Here is a 21,249-nt window from a genome sequence, read left to right as displayed (position 1 = left end):
ACTACCCAAATGACCCTGATCAAAAGTTTGCATATTCTGGTGATTTTGGCCTAATAACATGCACACAAGTTGACACAAAGGGATGGCTATTAACCACTTCACACAAAACGACATTCCCGTACGTCAGTATTTTCACTAAATACCAGGGTTATGGCAGCAGCTACCTGCCATAACCCCGGTATTTTCGGGAACGCCATGCGTTTCTCTTTAAGATAAAAGTTGTCTCCGCGGCTAATTTGCTGCGAGATCACTTTTATCGGTGGTGGGAGAGGTGCCCACCCCCTCCCGCCGTGCTCCAGTCATCTCTGCCGCTTACCGGACCTGTGTTCGCATCCGCTCCCGTGGATGCGTGGCTGCCGACTGAGGGGAAGATGGCCCCAGCTCGGCTCCATAGCATGGGAGGGCGGAAGCAACGTCAAACGTCACTTCCACCCATAGTTCTTAAAAGGAGAAGTGTCATTTTCTTTTTAATGCATTTTAGTGTAAATATGAGATCTGAGGTCTTTTTGACCCCATATCTCAAATTTAAGAAGGTACTGTCATTCTTTTTTAAAAAAGACAGTGTCAAAATAAAAAATTAATAGGAAAATAAATAAGAAAAAAAAAAACAAAAACAAAAAACAAAAAAAACAAAACAAAAAAAAAAACCGTGAGTAACGCCTGCTTATGAAAAGGGTGTTCAAACCACGCATATGAGGTATTGCCACGATTGATCGTTAGAACATTAGATCGTTAGAGCAATAATTCTAGCCCTAGACCTCCTCTGCAACTCAAAATTGGTAACCTATAGAAATTTTAAACATCGCCTATGGAGATTTTTAAGGGTAAAAGCATTCCACGGGCATGCGCAATTTTGAAGCGTGACATGTTGAGTATTTACTCAGAGTAACATTATCTTTCACAATTAAAAAAAAAAAATTGGGCTAACTTTACTGTTATTTTTTAATTCAAAAATGTGTATTTTTTTCCAAAAAAAAGTGCGCTTGTAAAACCACTGCGCAAATACGGTGTGACAGAAAGTATTGCAACGACCGCCATTTTATTCTCTAGGGTGTTATAAAAAATATATATAATGTTTGGGGATTTAAGTAATTTTCTAGCAAAAAAAAAAAGATTTTGTAAACAAGTGTCAAAAAGAGGCTCTGGGCTGAAGTGGTTAAAGGTAACCATCCTCACCTGTGATCTGTTTGCTTGTAATTAGTGTGTGTGTGTGTGTGTGTGTGTGTGTGTGTGTGTGTGTGTGTGTGTGTGTGTGTGTGTGTGTGTGTGTATATAAAAGGTCAATGAATTTCTGGACTCCTGACAGACCCTTGCATCTTCCATCCAGTGCTGCATTGACGTTTCTGGATTCTGAGTCATGGGCAAAATAAAAGAATTGTAAAAGGATCTGCAGGAAAAGGTAGTTGAACTATATAAAACAGGAAAGGGATATGAAAAGATCCCCAAAGAATTGAGAATGCCAATCGGCAGTGTTCAAACTCTACTCAAGAAGTGGAAAATAAGGGGTTCTGTTGAAACCAAACCACGGTCAGGTAGACCAACTAAAATTTCAGCCACAACTGCCAGGAAAATTATTTGGGATGCAAAGAAAAACCCACAAATAACTTCAGATGAAATACAGGACTCTCTGAAAACATGTGGTGTGGCTGTTTCAAGATGCGCAATAAGGAGGCACTCAAAGAAAGATGGGCTGCATGGCCGAGTCGCCAGAAGAAAGCCATTACTACACAAATGCCACAAAGTATCCCGCTTACAATATGCCAAACAGCACAGAGACAAACCTTCTGGCACAAAGTCATTTGGAGTGATTAGACCAAAATTTTGCTTTTTGGCCACAACCATAAACGCTTCATTTGGAGAGGAGTCAACAAGGCCTATAATAAAAAGGTACGGAGGTGGATCGCTGATGTTTTGGGGATGCGTGAGCTACAAAAAGGCACAGGAAATTTGGTCGAAATTGATGGCAAGATGAATGCAGTATGTTATCAAAAAATACTGGAGGAACATTTGCATTCATCAGCCAGGAAGCTGCGCAAGGTACGCACTTGGACATTTCAACATGACAATGATCAAAAACACAAGGCCAAGTCGACCTGTCATTGGCTACAGCAGAATAAAGTGAAGGTTCTGGAGTGGCCATCTCAGTCTCCTGTCCTCAATATCATTGAGCCACTCTGGGGAGATCTCATGCGTGCAGTTCATGCAAGACAGCCCAAGAATTTACAGGAACTGGAGGCTTTTTGCCAAGAGGAATGGGCAGCTTTACCATCTAAGAAGATAAAAAGCCTTATCCACAAATACCACAAAAGACTTCAAGCTGTGTTAAAGGGGTCAATACACAGTATTAAGAACTGGGGTACATAAACTTTTGATCAGGGTCATTTGGGTAGTTTCTGTTGCAAATATGATGTAAAAAGTGTAAACACAGTTGATTCATAATAAATGGCAGCCAAACACTAACCTTGAGTGAAAGAACAGTTTTAGTGTTATCATTCATATTCTCTGAAAAATAGCCAAGAAATCATAAATTCTGCCAGGGTATGTAAACTTATGAGCACAACTGTACATATATATATATATATATATATATATATATATATATATATATATATATATATATATATATATATATATATATATATATTTACTACACACACACATTTTTGACAGCAGTTCCTAGGGCTTCTTCTTCCAGCAGGTTAATGTGTCATGTCACAAAACAATCAGCTCGTGTCCTGTCAATATGACTGCCATTTCAATGGCCTGCAGACTCTCCATATTCTAAAGTATTATAGAACTTTTGCCATTTGGTTTAACATAGGCTTTACCACATTCATTGAAAAATTTTGAAGGAAATGTACGATTGGCGATTGTGTACTGAAAATCCCAAGGTGTTGTTTTAAGCCTCTTGTTCAGCCCACGTTCACGTTGTGCCGATTTGACATGTCAAATCGGAGCACATTGCCGGCAATGGCATTGTCCGAATCTTCTGTTGTCTTTGTGTGGACAAACTACAAAAGTTGTTTCTTCTTTTACTTGAAGCTACTAGTTAATTAGTAACTGCATCTAAAACTGAAGAATCTATTTTGACTTGGTGGTGATCAGTTGAATTACTGGTATTTAATGTTTTTTTTTTGCAGCTTTATAGCATTTCTTGAATAACATCCTCCACTGCTATAGATAATTTCCCCCTGCGGTAACCAAAAACAGGTTCAATCTTCCCTCAAGTCCACCTAAAAAAAACATACAAAAAAGCTTCTACACGGTATACCACTTTTAGCAGCATAAATAAATAAATAAGACATGAACAGACAGATACTTGTTGATGTATTTTTATTGTGAGAGGGAGCTTGGTAAAAAACTAGAAAATGACTATGATATAACAACGAACATAAAAAGTTATGTTTTGTTTGTTTTATTCCCTGCCAAAAAAAAAAAAAAAAAAAAAAAAATACAAAAACAAAAACCCAAACAAGAAAAAAAAAAAAAAAACATATGGATACAGGAACTAATTGGCACAGACATGTTAAACTTTGTTCCCACTTCCCAACACTGTTTCGTAAAGTTATCTAATTTGGCTTGCTAAGGACAGTCATTTTGGTGATTAACGTTAATCCGAAATAAACTGCTTGGCTTCAAGCCATGTGTCTCACAGTGAATTTTAAAACTTGGTTTTACATATCAAAACCCAGATAACGGTACAAGGATTTGACTGCAAGTGGAAATCTAATACATTCCCGTCTCAAGTTACCTGTTCTACAGTCCAAGGCAAGTATAAATGTTAACATAACACTGTTAAAATCGAATCTCAATGCAAGAGAACCATTTGTAACTCTACTTTAAATCTTATCAACTTTCCAAAATTTCATACTAAAATATATTATTGTATTAATACAAACTACAGTTTTATACACTAGACTGTGTAATAAATAAAGAAATATAAAAATAAGACACATAAATATAAAAGTTTTCTAAAACTAAAAAGGTACAGGTCAGTAAGAAGGGTATTAATACTGCCAGGGCTTTGAAGACATACAGTACAAAAAAAATGTTGCACAGACCTAAAACTAAATGAACTTAAAAATAATACTGATAGGTAATTTTTAGCTAACACCATTAACAAACAAGGTCTATAATAGTTAGCATTTGGAACAAATATTGGCATTTTTTCATGTTTTTCACAAGAGGACCATTTAAAAAATGTCTTCCTATTGAAGAGTCCATATTAAGATTTACACAAAGCATACAGTAAGGGTTTTTCAAACTGGAGTACTGTGTTAAACACAAAAGAAGAAGAAGAAGAAGAAGAAGAAGAAGGGAGGAGAAATGTATGGATTTAACCATTAAGAAAAAAACAAAAAGGAATAAAAAGGAAAACATAAAAATAAAAATAAATAAAACAAAGCAGACAAAATTAAAATAAATGGTGAAAAAAATCTAAAGAATGAAATTGGGCAAAAAAAAAAAAAAGGGGGGGGGGGGGGGGTTTGGCTTACTTTATAAGGATACCAATACCAGAAATGCTAGTGATTACAGACCACCGACAAAGGCAAGTTCCAGCCTTTAAAATACTGAAAATGGCACTTACAGCACAGAGGGTCTTGCATAAGGCCAAAAGGAGATACATAGCTTTAAATCCTTCATATATGTACTACATATTCAAGCAATTAGGAACACTGATTTTTGCAATTTTTTTTTTCCCAGAAAAAGCTGTTAAGTCCCTGCAAAATGGAGCTTCATGTAAAATAATAATTGCAGTTTAACCTCATGGATAAGAACACACCTTTACTCCCAAGCTGCTGTCTTCTTAAGGCTAAAAGTATGCTGTAAATTAACACTTTTGCAAACTATATTAGCTATAAAACTCTACCTTGTCTTGGACACAGCAAGGTAGTAATAACATTTTAAAATATGCATTATTTGTAAAGGAATTTTGTAGTGCAGTTATACTCACATTTTTTTTCTTTATAAAATAAAATACTGATGCAGATTTAGTAGATGTTTGTAACGGTAATAACAATTAAAAAAAAAAAAAAAAAAGATAAAATTTTCTCCCAAATGTACAAACTAACTGACACAATAACGAAACATAATACTGACAAAAATAAATGTTTCCAGATGTGTGTATGAGCAGGATGGGTAGGTTCATTTAAACCTGATTTGCTTTTGACTGCTGAGTCATATTTTCTATATATATCTTTAACAATACTTGTAACAAACTGGATTCCTAAATGTTAAAATTGCTGTGAAAAATTTCTAAGTTTCAGATTCAGGCACACCTGGATTTTTTTTAACACAGTAGTGAACAGAAATCACAGTATATATGCTACTGCGTTTCAGAGAAAAAGCATGTATAATATAGAATAAATTTCAGTATAATGTCAAGAGATTTTCCGTATTGGAAAAATATACCAGCTAAGGGAGGGCAGTGTCATTTTCAGACACGTGATTTTCTGTGACTTCTGGTTCTGGGGTTTGACTTTTATCTACACATTCTTCATCCTTCAAAGTACCTTCCAATGATCCTGCTTCAACCTCCAGTTCTGTCTCCTCTAAATCATGCATCTCCACACTTTCCTTTTCTTCCTGTCCATCATCTGTATCTTTTTCATCATCTTCTTCTTCTTCTTTTTCACTGTCATCTTCCCGCGTTAAGCTCTCACGCTCATCAGAGTCTATCTGAGACGGAGAAGCTTGGGAATCTACATGCTCGTTGCTCAGGGTCTCATGCAATGCTTCTTCATGCTCTGTGCCATCACGTTCCTCTGCCTCCTTCTTACAGTATGAGTAGCGGTGATTCATGTGTTGGGAATAGGACCCGGAGTGTGAAAACCTCTTGCCACATTTGTCACATTGGTAGGGTTTTTCTCCAGAATGGAGGCGCATATGCTCAATTAAATGGTGTTTGTGTTTGAAAGCCTTTGTACAGATTCCACATTCGTGAGGCCTCTTACCTGCAAGATGCAAAAAAAAAAAAAAAAAAAGAAGGAGAGAGGTGAGTTTTGTTTCACAGAAAGATGACATTCGTTTATTTAGATCAGTGTTTCTGAAACTTTTTTGTCTTGCGGTGCACCAAAAAGATCTAAAAATTTCCACGGCACACCTGAAAATAAATTTTTGTGGTGAAGAACCTATTTATTTTTACATATATATTTCATTTTAAAATTTAATGTGAAGGACATACTGCTTTCGAGAGCAAATCAGTTTGAAGCTATTGAAATCTTCTTTGTACTTTCGCTCGCCTCCTTGCTTTTCATTTACAGTTTTTCTTTCAGAGTTCCAGACACGATTAAGTATTTCTCCATCGCTAAACAATGAACAAACTTTATTTATAGGCATCAAAGTTGGAATGTAATGGTCTCTATTATTATAATATACAGTAATACCTTGGATTATGAGCATAATCCATTCCAGAAGAATTCTTGTAATTCAAAGCACTCGAATAACAAAGCGAGTTTCCCCATAGGAATCAATAGAAACTCAGATAATTCGTTCCACAGTGACTGCTGGTGTATGTAGTACTGTATGTGGCCAGAGGTGTGGGGACACCGGTGTATGCAGTACTGCATGTGGCCAGAGGTGTGGGGGCGCCATGTGTCTCCAAGCATTTCCAAGTGTCTCCGAGCATCACCGGAGCCCCCGCACCTCTGGCCAAATGCAGTACTGCACTACCCAGTAGCTTGAATCCTGCTTATCTTGCGAGACAATACTCGCAAACCGAGTCAGGATTTAAAAAAAAAAAAAAAAAGTTTGTATTGCGAAACGCTCGTAAACTGCGTTTTCACTGTAATTACAGCGATTGAGTTCTCCCGAGATCTCGCACTAGTCTCACGTTACGGAAGGAACCAATGAATGACAGACTGACAGCGATTGCGTTTTTATACATGTTACTTTTTTAACTTTTGCAATATTGATTTACCACTTAATTACTTCAGCCCTGGAAGAATTTACCCCCTTCCTGACCAGAGTTTTTTGCGATTCGGCACTGCGTCGCTTTAATTGACAATTGCGTGGTCGTGCAACGCTGCACTCACACAAAATTTACGTCCTTTTTTCCAACAAATAGAGCTTTCTTTTGGTGGTATTTGATCGCCTCTGCGTTTTTTGTTTTTTGTGCTATAAACAAAAACAGAGCGACAATTTTGAAAAAAAAAAAAAAAAAAAAAAAAAAAAAAAAAAAAAAAAAAAAAAAAAAAAAAAAAAAACACAATATTTTGTACTTTTTGCTATAATAAATATCCCCATTTTTTTTTTTTAAAAAAGCCAATTTCTCAGTTTAGGCAGATATGTATTCTTCTACATATTTTTGGTAAAAAAAAAAAAAACACTTTTTTGTGACAAATTTGACACATTGGCATTGATACAGCGATCAGTGCAATTAAAAATGCATTGATTACTGTAAAAATGTCACTGGCAGTGAAGGGGTTAACACTAGGAGGTGGTGAAGGGGTTAACTATGTTCCCTGGGAGGTGATTCTAACTGAAGCGGTAGGGGACTAACTAGAGTAAGTGACGGATCGTGGTTCCTAGCTATTAGAAACACACGATCTGTCACTCCTGCCAGAAGAGAACAGGGAAGTATGTGTTTACACACACTCGTCCCTGTTCTGTGTCTCCTGCTCACGATCGCGGTTGGCGATCATCGCGACCGCCGGCCACGAGCATCGGCACCCCTGCTATGCAGCGGGCGTATGCCTGCTATCTGGACCCCGTGAGCCAACGTACAGCTACGTGGTTTTGCGCAGGGGAGACAACCTACCGCAGTAAAACTGCGGCGGCTGGTCTGGAAGCGGTTCATTTTTCAATATATTCAAGGTTTCAAAGCACTAGCAATTTTAAATATTTTTCAAAACTCCCACGGCACACCTGCAAATCTCACACGGCACACTAGTGTGCCACAGCACACAGTTTGAGAATCAATGATTTAGATTTAGGCAGAAACACAAAAATGTTGACATTTGAAAATGTCGTAAAGGTTTAAATCCCTATTGTCATCATATCCTGATCACGTGAATGGAAACTAAAAATTGTAGGAAGCTAATAAAACAAAACCAGAAATAAAGCTTTTCTTTAGACACAAAAGTGGATAACATGATGATACGGGAAGATGAAACAAAGAATCAGTCACTATAGTCACTATAGGCAAGATTTTATACGTTTGTGGAAAAGTTTGCTGTTTTTCTTAAAGTGATTTTAAACCTTTCATTTTTTTTTTAATAACAATTATCTTACACTTACATTCTCTATGCAATAGTTTTACACAAAGCAGCCCTGATCCTCCCCTTCTGGGGTCACCCGCCAGTGTTAGTTGCTCCTCCTGCCTTCCAAGTACTCTTTCTAGCAAGTCAATAGCTAGTGAAGGTACTCCTGAGCCCTGCATCTATAAACACATACAGCAGGCTTTGCCCCAACCTGATGATAGGATTTGATTGACAGCAGCAGGAGCAATTGGCTTCCACTGTTATCAATCTGCTCTGTGAGATGGGACAAAGAGGAAAGAGCTGCTACTTTTGTGCACAGATCTGGATGGAGATCGGGCTCAGGTAAGTATAAGGGAGGGCTAGGAGGAGGATCCTAGATACAGAAAGTTTTATTTTTTACCCAAAATGCATTAACCTCCCTGGCGGTATTCCCGAGTCTGGCTCGGGGTGGAATTTCAGAACCAAAAGCGAGACGCGGGATCGCATCGCAGGATCCAGGAAGAGCTTACTTACCTTGTCCCCTGGATCCTGCGATGTCTCCCCGCAGTGTGAGCGGCTCGTCCTCCGCTCGATTCATCACGGAGCCGGGCTCCGTTCCCTGCGAGCGTTGCGACGCACGGGGATGGAGAACGGCGCCAAATTCAAAAAGTGAAACACACACTACACATACAGTACACTGTAATCCTACAGATTACATTACTGTATGAAATTATTTCACCTCCCTTTTGTCCCTAGTGGTCTGTCCAATGACCTGCATGCAGTTTTATATTATAAAAACTGTTCTTTCTGCCTGGAAACTTGAGATTGTCCATAGCAACCAAAACCGTCCCTTTACATCAAAAGGGGTTTTAGACCAGCTAGAAAACAGCGATAATAAATTAGAATCACTCGCAGAATTGAGCGATAGTGATTTGTGGGGAGATCCGTCAAACACTGAAAAGTAATGACAGCGACAATTCTGCAACTGAGCAAATTTCAGTGTTTTTGATTTAATTACATTATTGAATAATTTTTATTATTATTTGTTATAATTATTTATAGTTGTTTATTATATTATAAGTTATGATTTTGTGTTTCAAACGTTATCATACCCGGGATACCTACTAGACTCTTGTTTGGACAGATTTAAGTGTGTTATTCCTAAGAATTACAGGCCTACAATATAAAACACCAAATTTCCATGCAAAATAATGGTACCGCTTTCAGCATCAAAAAATGAAATAATCATACCGCCAGGGAGGTTAAGGTAAAAAACATTAAGGCTTTAAAAACACTTTAAACAGATCCCTAGAAGACTATGTAAATGTATGGTAAACAACAAAGTGCAGCGCTAAAGATACATATATGTCATAAAAAGAAGTGAGATCCCACCAAGTGACATAACATCAATCAGTAGATATAAATTAGCAAATCATATTCCTCAGTCTGGGAAGGAGACAGGTCTTCTCTGCTAGAGATAAAGGTTACGATCGATTGTTAAAGCTACTGGTCCCGCATTGTACCCTTGGTTTTGGGAGACCATAATCCCTATGCTGGGCGAGACTGCCGTAATAGCAGTCATCGCCGTCCGGTAAGCAGATTCTACACACACTTTTTTGGTGGATCATCTACTGGCACTTTTGTCACATCTTTCCTGGATGGGTGTTTTTTTATTTTTATCTGTGGACTTATAATATCTTTTTTGGACTCTTTTTCAAATATCTTTTTTAGTTCACATGCATTTGTGATTTATGTTCTTTGTTTATCATTGTTTGATTTGCTAATTTATATCTACTGATTGATGTTATGTCACTTGGGGGGATCTCACTTCTTTTTATGACATATATGTATCTTTAGCGCTGCACTTTGTTGTTTACCATACTTTTAGGAGTCAGATACTGGACGTTTTAAGGTGCTGGCAGCTTTTTTCTCCTATATTTGATTTTTTAGATCCGAGCGCAGCTTTGACTCTGTTTTGGGTTTTTTTTATATGTAAATGTAGACCAAGCGTGTTGGCTGACTAAAGAACAGATTCCAAAATTGTAGGCTGTACAGCGCATACATTTTCTGACAACACACTGCATTCCAACATGGAAAAAGGGAATTTTTACTAACTTGTAAAATTACAGTACACGACACAGGAACTGCATTCATAGACCATGAATTTTATGCAAACTACCTTCAGGTGATTGAACACTGGCAAAAAAAAAAAAAAATTGCTAGGGTCGCTCTAGAGGCATGCTCATATATCATGATCATATAACCCACACCGTAAGACTCCAGTTTTTTGTTTTTTTTAGCAAGCAATAAGGAGAAAGAGGGCAAGGTCTGGTGTCAGGAACTTCGGAATTTACAGGTAAGTCAAAATTCCCATTGTTTAATTGTACATTACAGGTCTTTATAGACAACAGGACCTCCCCAAGCAATAAACTTGAGGTGTCGGTAACAACACAGCGAACAGAGCTGCCAACAGTCCACAAAAACAACAAGAGTGAGAATCAGAAAAAAAACTCAGACAGCTTGAGACATGAACATCCACCTGATAGAACCTGGAAAATATTTGAATTGGGGGCCAGGTGGCGGCCTTGCAAATTTTGGATACGGATGCTCAAAGCTGGAAAACTAACGAGACACCAACAGACCTGGTGGAATGAGCTCTCATGGCAGAATAGGGGAATCTTTTCCTTAAGGGCATAGGTTCTGCAAATAGTTTGCTTGATCCGCCAATGGTGAAGCGCGAGTCCGAAGAAAGAACAAAATATGGATTCAATCTGGTGATAAGAAGCAGTGGCTGCTATGGAGTGTTTAGGAGTAGTAAAATTTAAAAATGTTGCGCTGTCCCCTTTAAAACAAGTAACTCCTATTAGTGAAATAATTAATAGTGTAGGTTTTAAAACAGTAATCCATGCGAAAAATCATTAAAAATTATTAAAGAAAAACACTCCACAAGTAAAACAGCAATATTGTGAACAATCAAAAGTGAAAGCATTTAATAATCAAGCAAAACAGCTGCAGGGCCTGATAGGCAAATTCCTTTAAAATAATCCCTGGAATGCTATCAATTGGCAGATGTCTTTATGGAAATCTTTAATGCTTCCTTAGAGAAAATGGTGCCTTTTTGCCTGAAAACACCGGTAATTGTCCTGATTCCTAATGCCGCGTACACACAGTCGGACTTTTCGTCTACAAAAGTCCAACGGACGCTGACGGACTAAAGCTGGCTGGTAATCCGATCGTGTGTGGGCTTCTCCGGACTTTCAACGGACTTTTTTAGCCTCAAATCCGACGGACTTTAGATTTGAAACATGCTTCAAATCTTTACGTCGTAACTACGACGGACCCCGAAATCCGCTCGTCTGTGTGCTAGTCCGACGGACAAAAACCCATGCTAGGGCAGCTATTGGCTACTGGCTATGAACTTCCTTATTTTAGTCCGGTGTACGTCATCACGTACGAATCCGTCGGACTTTTGTGTGGTCGTGTGTAGGCAAGTCCGTTCGTAAGAAAGTCTGCCGCAAGTCCGCCGAAGGTACGTCGGAAGTATGTCGGACAGGCTGTCGGACTTTTGTAGACGAAAAGTCCGACCGTGTGTACGCGGCATAAGAAATCCAGTTCTTGTGGTTCTGACACCTATTGTAATGAAATGGCTTGAGAAGTTAATTTGAAACCACATTAAAAGTGTATTCTTCTTACATATCAACACTGAGAGATTGACTCTGCGGGACGCAAGGAGAACTGCTGGGGATTCAACACAGGATTCTGAGAAACTGATTATTACTATTGTTTTTTGGTTTAATCAACGAGGTTAAGATTTGAGGGTTTAATTGAAGTAACGCGCTACCTCTGCATAGGGAATCACATTGGTGGGTTTGACACACAGCACATCTTAAAAAGGGACATTGCACCTTGTATCCAAGCAGCAGTCCATCCATTATTTCTTAATTAGATTGCCACAACATAGCCCAGGATTAGTTACAATTTAAAAGTGATTGTAAAGTCTTGTTTTTTTTTTTTTTAACAACATGTTATACTTACCTGCTCTGTGCAGTGGTTTTGCACAGAGCCGCCCGGATCCTTCTCTTCTCGGGTCCCTCTTCACTGCTTCTAGCCCATCCCGCCTGTCAAGTGCCCCCACAGCAAGCAGATTGATATGGGGGCACACAAGCCAAGCTGCAGCTCTGTGTGTCCGTTCAGATAGGTGGCTGCCGTTCAGCCCCGCCCCCTTTCTTTCCTGATTGGCTAACTGACTTTGACAGCCATGGGAGCCAATGGTGCCGCTGCTGTGTCTCAGTCAATCAGGAGGGAGAGTCCTGGATAGCCGAGGGACTCGTGGACATTGCTGGACAGAGATGGGACTCAGGTAAGTATTAGGGGTTGCTGGGGAGACTGCTGCACACAGAAGGCTTTTTATCTTAATGCATAGAATGCATTAAGATAAAAAAACCTTCTGCCTTTACAACTCCTTTAATAATTTATTATTAGGCTCGATTCACATCTATGCATGTTGCTTTTGAGCATTTCTGCAGTGCTTGCCGCATTTTTGAACATGCGTTTTTGCAGCGTTTGTCGCGTTTTGCATTTTTTTTTTACAGTGTTTTTTTTAATACGGTATACAGTGTAAATAAAAAGAAAAAAAAAAAAAAAAAAAACGCAAAATGCGGCAAAAACGCTGCACTTGCGTTTTGGATGCGGGTCCATTGAATTCTATTACATGCAAAACGCTGCATTTTGCATGAAAAAAGTCCCTGACCCTTTCCAAAAACGCAGAAGCACAAAAATGCATTGATGTGACATGTTCCATAGGAACCCATGTTAAAAAATTCCCATGCATTTCTGCAAAATGCATCAAAAAATGCATTAGTGTGAATAGAGCCTAATACAGGATTTATATGGCACCAACAGTTTATGCAACGCTTTATAACATAAGGGCAGACAGTACAGTTACAATACGATTCAAAATGGGAGGCATCACAGGACCCTGCTCATTAGAGCTTACAATCTAAATTTAGAGGTAAATAATATATATATATATTTATATATTAGTTTTGAGCCAGTTGTGATTGATGGGGCAGAGGCCAAGATGGTACTTGAGTTCCGTTTCTTGGGAACAATAATTAGGGAGGATCTGCCATGGGCACATATCCCATATGGTGGGCAGGGCTCATTAGATATTGGAATTCTGGAGGAAGCCGAGGAGGGCGGGCTTTTAGGAGGCTGTCCTCCTCAGCTTCTAGAAGACTGCCATAGAGAGTGTGCTGACTTATCACATCTCTCTGAAGCAAGGGATGTGCACGATCCATAACAGAAATGCATTCCAGAGGGTAATAAAAATAGCAGAGAAGATTATTAGGCCTCTTGCACATGATACTCCTGTTTGAGCATCTACTTTTTCAGATTTTTTTTGTATGTTTGCGCATTTCCACGCAAATGCGTGAAAACTTATTCTTGTGTTCTTGTTTTGCACAATATGTAAAGGGGCATTTGCGTGCATCTGTGCGTATTTGCAGGCATGAGGCGTAAATTACTGACCAAAAAAGCAGATTTTTCTATATATATTTTTTTTACTGAAGAATGCACGGCGCTTATTTACACGCCTGTGTGCATAGGCACATTACAATTAATAGGCTGTAATTTAGCTCAGTTCAAGCTGTAGTGTGCAAGACGCCTTAAAGGGGCATATATACCAAATATTGAAGAACTGGGGGAGGGGGAGGTGCCTTTGAGAGCTTTTCATATCTTGAAGGATAGTTCCTACCCTGTGAATGCTTTGCTTACAGCGTTGCCTTCTGGCAGGCGATTTAGTAGTACTTCCTCTTGTATCACCAGGCTACAGAACAGTTTCTTTCCGCAGTCCATGCGGTTTTTGAATGCTAGAAGCTTTTTAGAGTGAAATAAAAAAAAGTGCTGTATATATTTATTATGTGATGTGTTGTTATAAAGATATTGTTTTATGTCAAATATGTGATGTTGCTGATTGTGAGGGGGCTGCATCTACATTTCATGTTATGATTTTTATTGTAAATGATTTTAAAATGATTTTGTAATGTTTTTTCTGATTGTGAAAAAATTGTCTATAGAAATCAGTGAATGCACTCAAAAATAGCACACACAAATGCAGTGTTTTTCTTCAGGGCAAAGGCTTCAGTATTCCAACACCAACACACAACTCTACTGCTTACCAGATACTTAGATATAGACTTAGGAGGTCTAACAGAACTCCATAGTGTAGTATTAAAATACCAACATTTACTGCAAAAGAACAGTATTCATATTCCAGCATAAAGAGACAAGTAAAAGCAGTGCTGTTCATCTGAGCGGGAGTTATAACATCTAGCACTAGGCTCCAATCGACGCATTTCGCCGCAAGGGACATCATCAAGGGGCTAGTAAGTCATGCACTAAATGAAGTATTTGTCTTAAGGGGGGCAGCAAAATGTTTTTTATTTTAATGGTTTATTGATCTATTGTATGAAAATGTTAATCAGTGTGGATGTCTAGATATGTTATTTTCTCACTCTATTGCTTGCACTAGGCACAGTTTTTGTATATATAGGTGTTTAGGAGCAGGACAAAAAGGGAAGGAAGAACAATGGGGAGATTTACTAAAACTAGAGCAGAATCTGGGGCAGCTGTGCATGGCAGCCAATCAGCTTCTAACTTCGGATTGTTCAATGAAGCTTTGACAACAAAAACCTGGAAGCTGATTGGTTTCTATGCAGGGCTGCACCCGATTTTGCACTCTCCAGGTTTAGTAAATAACCCCCAATGCTCTCATTGAGGTGGTAGGGGGAGACCAACTAGGGTAGGAAGGAAGGTGTTAGTTTCAAGACCATCTTGCCCATGTGTTCCCAGAAAAGACTCCCTATAAGAAAGGACTGCTAGCTCAGAGCCAGACGTAATGGCTACAAGGAAGACAACTTTACACGTGAGATCTCCCAAAAGGTATATCTGGAAGAGAACAGAGAAGGCAGAAATCCGTCCCTTAAGGGTACTCTGGGCCAAGCACTAGTCAAGACCAGATTGAAGAAAGGCCAGGGTACGAACATTAGCGTATTCTCTGGGACGCACACACCTGTCCTTGCAAAAGGGGGAAGTAAGCCTTCCATATGAGACAATTGGTTTTGTGGAAGGTAGATTTTCTTGCTCTGAATAAGGTGGGGTTGACTAAACCAGATGTACCTTTCTTTCAATTTCAACAATGCAAGGTAGTGACTAAGAAACAGAGTAAAATAGAGGGCCTTCCGATCATTATATTAATATTATTAAAGAGTTGGTTATCCAGAGGAGACACAACGTATTGTTTTTTATCTTTCTCGTGTTTGGAATTCCTCTTGTAGACACAAGCAGCTGCTACATGTGTCTCCTGTATCTTGCCTTGTTCCTACCTCCAACATACTAACATATCAGTAGTTATTCCCTTTTTTAATTAATTATTTCTAAGTTGAATTTAACCTCCAACATTGTTTTTATGTCTCATTCATGATTCCAGAAATTGCAATTACTTTGGTATGGTTTCTGTGTTTAGCAGCATCTTGCAGGGAGTCGGCTTTAAAAATAGAGCGGTATTCAGTGTAGTGGACAGGCTCCCCCCTCTATCCCAGAGCACTGCTTGATTCCACAGACACCGCTCATTTCACTTCTGTGCCCTTTAGATCTCGCATGTGCAAGCTGGATTTGCCTTAATGGAGCAGCAGAAGAGTGTTATAAAGGACTAATGGGGCTGTGTATGCCACTCTTTATGACTCCTTATATCCCTGGAGCTGGACTTCCACAGTAAGAACAGCAGGACTATCGATCGTAAATCTCCCTCTACAACCAGCAGCTTTTGGATGGACTCTGCCATTGGAATTTTTTTTGCAGTATTTGAGGGGCTACTTATAATAATAAAGCTCAATAAAAATGTGCGCTGCTCATTAGGTTTCTAATCAGCCTTGTACCAGTAAATGTGGCCTGTTTAGAAGTGGTCATGGCGTGTCCATCAGGAGTCTGAGTAGGTTTCTGTATCATGTCCTTCTGGGCCAATTTGATGTGATGAGGATTACAGGAACCTTTTCTAGCCTTGTTGTGCAGCACTCAAGGGAGTAAGACATTTATCAGCCTAAATTAAGTCAAAGGGAACACAGGGGCATCTACCGTGAGAGCTAGAGGATCTCTCTGGTCCTGGTTACAAATCCATTCAGTTTGCTGAAACTTAAGCACAGTACATTGGGAGGAAGGGCAGAGAATGCCATTTCTAGAGATGCTGTCACCTTGCACTGCATGGGCAAGAAGACGTTGTCTCTTTAAGCCACATCCTGGGGATATGGTAGCATAGAGATAAGTGGAATATATATTTACCTGCACTACAATGATCCCCAGTGGATGGATTTTCATGAACTGCCATCTAAGTGTAGTCTCTTTTATACCCAGCTGCCACTTCCTTAAAAGCCTGCAAACATTTTCCCCCAGCAGGTGCCCTTGTCTATTTTAGCTTTTCCCGTAGCATCTGTTCTTCCTACAGACCCCCTGAATATTTTATTTTATCCGTTTCCTAAATAATGTTGGTCTACATGAAATAAACAAATCACATGCTGACAGGCAGAAATAAATGACTTTCAAAATAACAGATTAGGCAGAAATGGCATTCTGTTTCAAATTAACAGTACAGTTTAAATCCCAGTGTAGATGAGACACGGGCCGTTTTGCTTTTGTGCATTTTGTATGTAAAAGGTGATTACCGCAACCCTCTGTGTGCCCGACATAGCGATTTTTCAGTTGTCATTATTAAACTACAAAGTTTAGTGAGCAAATTACATTTCATTAATTAGAAATGTGAAGAGAGAATGCGTGAATGATAGATTGTGTGGCTGGAATACATTATCGGAAGAAGATATACATATCGCACAGTAATCTGCGAGCGCCCTAGCAGGTGTGAATGAGTTTCTTTTCTTCCGATCAGAACAGGTGAACAACACAGCTCTGATCTCATCTGCAGCCTTCTAATTAGTATGCTGCAAAAGGAGGAAGAATGTACACGCACCAGCCACTTTATTAGGTACACCTGTTCAATTAAGGCCTCATGCACACGAGACGCTGGTGCAAACTCTGCTGAACACATGTTTTTAAAAGCTGAAACCAGCGTTTAGAAATGCCCGTTTTGCCGCGTTTGCGTCTAGAAGCGTCTGCAGAGCAGAGAATGACATTTTGTGACCCAACTATCACGGGGCCACTTGGTGCTAGGAACCCCAAATTTGCTAAGACAGTGGAACTAGCACTATAACATTCAAATTTGGGGTTCCTAGCACCAAGTGGCCCCGAGATATGGGGCCCCAAAGTCGGGTCGCAAAATGTCAAGCACTTCTGCAGCAGAGAATGACATTTTCCAACCTGAATTTGGGGCCCCATATCCCGGGGCCACTTGGTGCTAGGAGCCCCAAATTTGGATATGTTATAGCGTTAGTCCAACCTATGTTAGCACACCAAATTTGGGGGTCCTAGCACCAAGTGGCCCCGAGATATGGGGCCCCAAATTCGGGTCGCAAAATGTCAAGCAATTCTGCAGCAGAGAATGACATTTTCCAACCTGACTTTGGGGCCCCATATCTCGGGGCCACTTGGTGCTAGGAACCCCAAATGTTGTAGTGCTAGGTCCACTGTGTTTGCACACCAAATTTGGGGTTTCTAGCACCAAGTGGCCCCGAGATATGGGGCCCCAAAGTCGGGTTGTAAAAACACTTATAAACGCAAACGCGGCTAAGCGCGGTACCGGCGTTTAGCGTCTGAAACGTGGAAAACTTTTGTGTCTGAACCCATTTTTTTGCTTCTGGAAAAACAAGGTTAAACACAACTGCCTAAAAACGAGACGGTGTACATGGACACATAGGATAACATTGAATGGGTTCAGGGGCAGTTGAAAAAAGTGTCCAACTGCCTCTGAACACGAGTTTAACAGCGTCTCGTGTGCATGAGGCTTAATTGGTAACACAAATTGCTAATCAGTCAATCACAGGGCAACGACTTAATGCATTTAGGCATCTAGACGTGGTAAAGACGACTAGCTGATGTTCAAACCGAGCATCAGAATGGGGAACAAGGGGGATTTAAGTGACTTTGAACGTGGTGGTTGGTGCCAGGCATGTTGGTCTGAGTGTTTCAAAAACTGTGGATCTACTGGGATATTAACGCACAACCATCTCTAGGGTTTTCAGAGAATGGCCTGAAAAAGAGAAAAATGTCCAGTGAGCCGATGTTGTTTGGATTAAAATACGTGGTTGAGATCAGAGGAGAATGGGCAGACTGGTTTGAGATCATAGAAAGGCAACAGTAACTCGGTTGTAACGAGTGGTTAACTAAGGTATGCACAACACTATCTCTGAATGCACAACACATTGATCCTTACAGCAGTTGGGCTACAGCAGCAGAAGACCACACCAGTTGCCACTCCTGTCAGCTAAGAACAGGAAACGGAGGCTACAATTATCGCAGGCTCACCAAAATTGCACCATGTCACAAAGCTTAAATCATTTCAAACTGATTTCTTGAACATGACAATGAGGTCACTGTACCCCAATGGCCTCCACAGTCACCAGATCCAAATCCAATAGAGCACCTTTGGGATGTGGTGGAATGGGGGATTTGCATCACGGATGTGCAGCCGACAAATCTGCAGCAACAGCGTGATGCTATCATGTCAATATGGACCAAAATCTCTGAAGAATGTTCCCAACACCTTGTTGAATCTATGCCACGAAGAATTAAGGCAGTTCTGATGGCAAAAGGGGGTCCAACCCAGTGCCAGCAAGGTGTACCTAATAAAGTGGGCCGGTGAGTGTATTTGCATATAGAATATTGGAGAATGATTTTTTTGGTAGATGGGGGGGAAGTATACTTGTGTTGTTTGCGGAAGGCAAAACATTTTTTCCCCATTTTGGACAGAGTAATCCTCCTTGGAGTACGATATGAGACTAGAATTCAAAATACAATGAACGATCTTTCATCTTTTTTTCTTTCTTATTGTGTGCATTAGCCATAAGGGGGGTTATACCCCTGTCAGGGGTAAGAGTACCACAATTTGATTAAAATTTGTATCACCGCAGAGTGGTACTGTGGATACGAGAATTGAGTATATAATGCTACGTCCCGATAAATTGGATTTTAAAGAATAGGTTTGTGGATGATGGACTTTATAGACATAACACAGGTATAGATTTAAAAAATATGTTTTTGTAATATATTTTTTTTTTAATTTATACTTGTGTTTTCCCTTTAAAGTCCATCATCCACAAATCTATTCTTTAAAATCCAAGAGTATCACAATGGCCACTAAGGATGTTCTTATTGGACAGGGAGGTGCTGGGTGGGAAGTCATGCCCTTTCTAACAAAGTGAAACTAGTTTCAAAGGGGCATACAGAGAATGGTTTTCTGGCTATTATTTATAACAGCAGCTTCCTTGGGATTCTTGTTTTTGAGCAAAACTTTCAAAATTCTGAGCCGCAGGGAGGTTTGTTTTCACGATAGCTTCATATGGATAAAATGCCTAAAACCCTGCCAGTCACATATATTCTTTCAACACTATTTCTCCCTAGTTGATTGCTGGTTGACACGAAGCAGCAGGCCTGGAACAGTTGTGAACAAAAATAATGGAATAACCTTGGCAAACGTCCCAAACTAAGTGGACATGTGCTCATTTTTCAGTTATAAATCGACAAAGCTGGCACACACACTTGAAAAAAATAAAAAAACAGAGATATATAACATAGAAAAAAAGCCAGTACATGTGTAGTCACAACATTAAAGCCTGGTATAAAGTAATAGGACTGTCAAAGGTTCAACCTGCTTCCAACAAATGTAAGCTCCAATGCCCCCGGGGGCCAGGAGCGCATGAAGTCACCCGCGGCTGTCAGCCTGTGTATTACGATCACACGCCGTCTAGCCGGCACTCGGATCTGAGTGCCGGTTTCTGTAAGTGCATGATTTTACCCTTTTTTTATAGCAATTAATGTACGTACAGAGAGCACTATATTGCCTATTTTTATTTACATATACAACATCAATGTTATCTGATGAGAGTTGGGGTATGAAAACGAAGTCACTACCACCTGGATCAGCCTATCCTTTGTATGGTGTTTATGCTGTATGACCTGTTTCAGGTCGAAGGTTTCAGGTGAGGGGCCATCCATGTGTGGTGAAGGGATTTTAGTCACTATAGATTCATCTACTGGCGTTTTGAGTGTCCACTGGTGATCTCATCTCCTGTCTTCATCTGTTTGACTTCGATATATTATTTAAGGACAATCTATTTGCGCAGCACTGTTTTCTATTTTTACATGTCTAGGCTCCATCTGACTTTTTCCATCAGAATTTCCGACACAAAATTTGAAAGCTGGATCTAAAATTTTCCAACAACAAAATCCGTCCGTGTAAATTCCGATCGTGTGTAGACATTTCCGACGCACAAAGTGTCACGCATGCTCAGAATCAAGCAGAAGAGCAGCACTGGCTATTGAACTTAATTTTTTTTGGCTCATCGTACGTGTTGTACGTCACCGCGTTCTTGACGTTCGGAATTTCTGACCAACTTTGTGTGACCGTATATATGCAAGACAAGTCGGAAAAAATCCGGTGGATTTTGCTGTCAGACTGTCCGATCGTGTGTACAGGGCATTAGTCCGTAGGGTTCAATATTGAGTTAAGAGAGCAAGTAAACGTTGACCGCACTCCCAGGTGTAGAGGATAAAAATGTTGCTTTAGTTCAAATGTAAACACATTACTGTAACACTAATACATATAACAGAAGAGATTGACACATTACACAAATCAAGTTCGCTTAAACATAATAAGATTATGATTAAGCAAATTTGATTAGCAAAACTCGTCAATCTCTGCTGTTGTATATATCGGTGTTACAGTAATGTGTTTACATTTGAACTAAAGCAACATTTTTATCCTCTACACCTGGGAGTGCGGTCAACGTTTACTTGCTCTCTATCCAGACCGTGGACTGGATCTGCACCCGGTCGTTAGAGGAAGGCTTGTTCTCACCTTGAGTGGTACAACCCTGTTTCTCTACTAGATTCAACTCTTTTGTGA

At 39.7% G+C, this 21,249-nt stretch overlaps 1 protein-coding gene across 2 annotated transcripts in view; it reads right to left on the bottom strand.

Moving 5' to 3' along the window:
- Window positions 1–3,286: 3,286 nt before the first annotated feature.
- Window positions 3,287–21,249, bottom strand: part of ZEB1 (zinc finger E-box binding homeobox 1) — a 236,990-nt gene continuing 219,027 nt past the window's right edge. The window contains exon 9 of one of the 2 annotated variants that reach the window (XM_073629854.1): window positions 3,287–5,954. In XM_073629854.1, coding sequence (XP_073485955.1) covers window positions 5,416–5,954 — 539 coding nt within the window. In that variant the 3' untranslated portion in view covers window positions 3,287–5,415. The remainder of the gene's footprint in view (window positions 5,955–21,249) is intronic. The other variant, XM_073629853.1, reaches the window with a different exon arrangement.

Source organism: Aquarana catesbeiana, linkage group LG05 (assembly GCF_042186555.1).
Source record: "Aquarana catesbeiana isolate 2022-GZ linkage group LG05, ASM4218655v1, whole genome shotgun sequence".
Classification (NCBI taxonomy): domain Eukaryota; kingdom Metazoa; phylum Chordata; class Amphibia; order Anura; family Ranidae; genus Aquarana; species Aquarana catesbeiana.
Note: the sequence above shows the minus strand (reverse complement) of the source record. Positions and strands in the feature narration are given on the sequence as shown.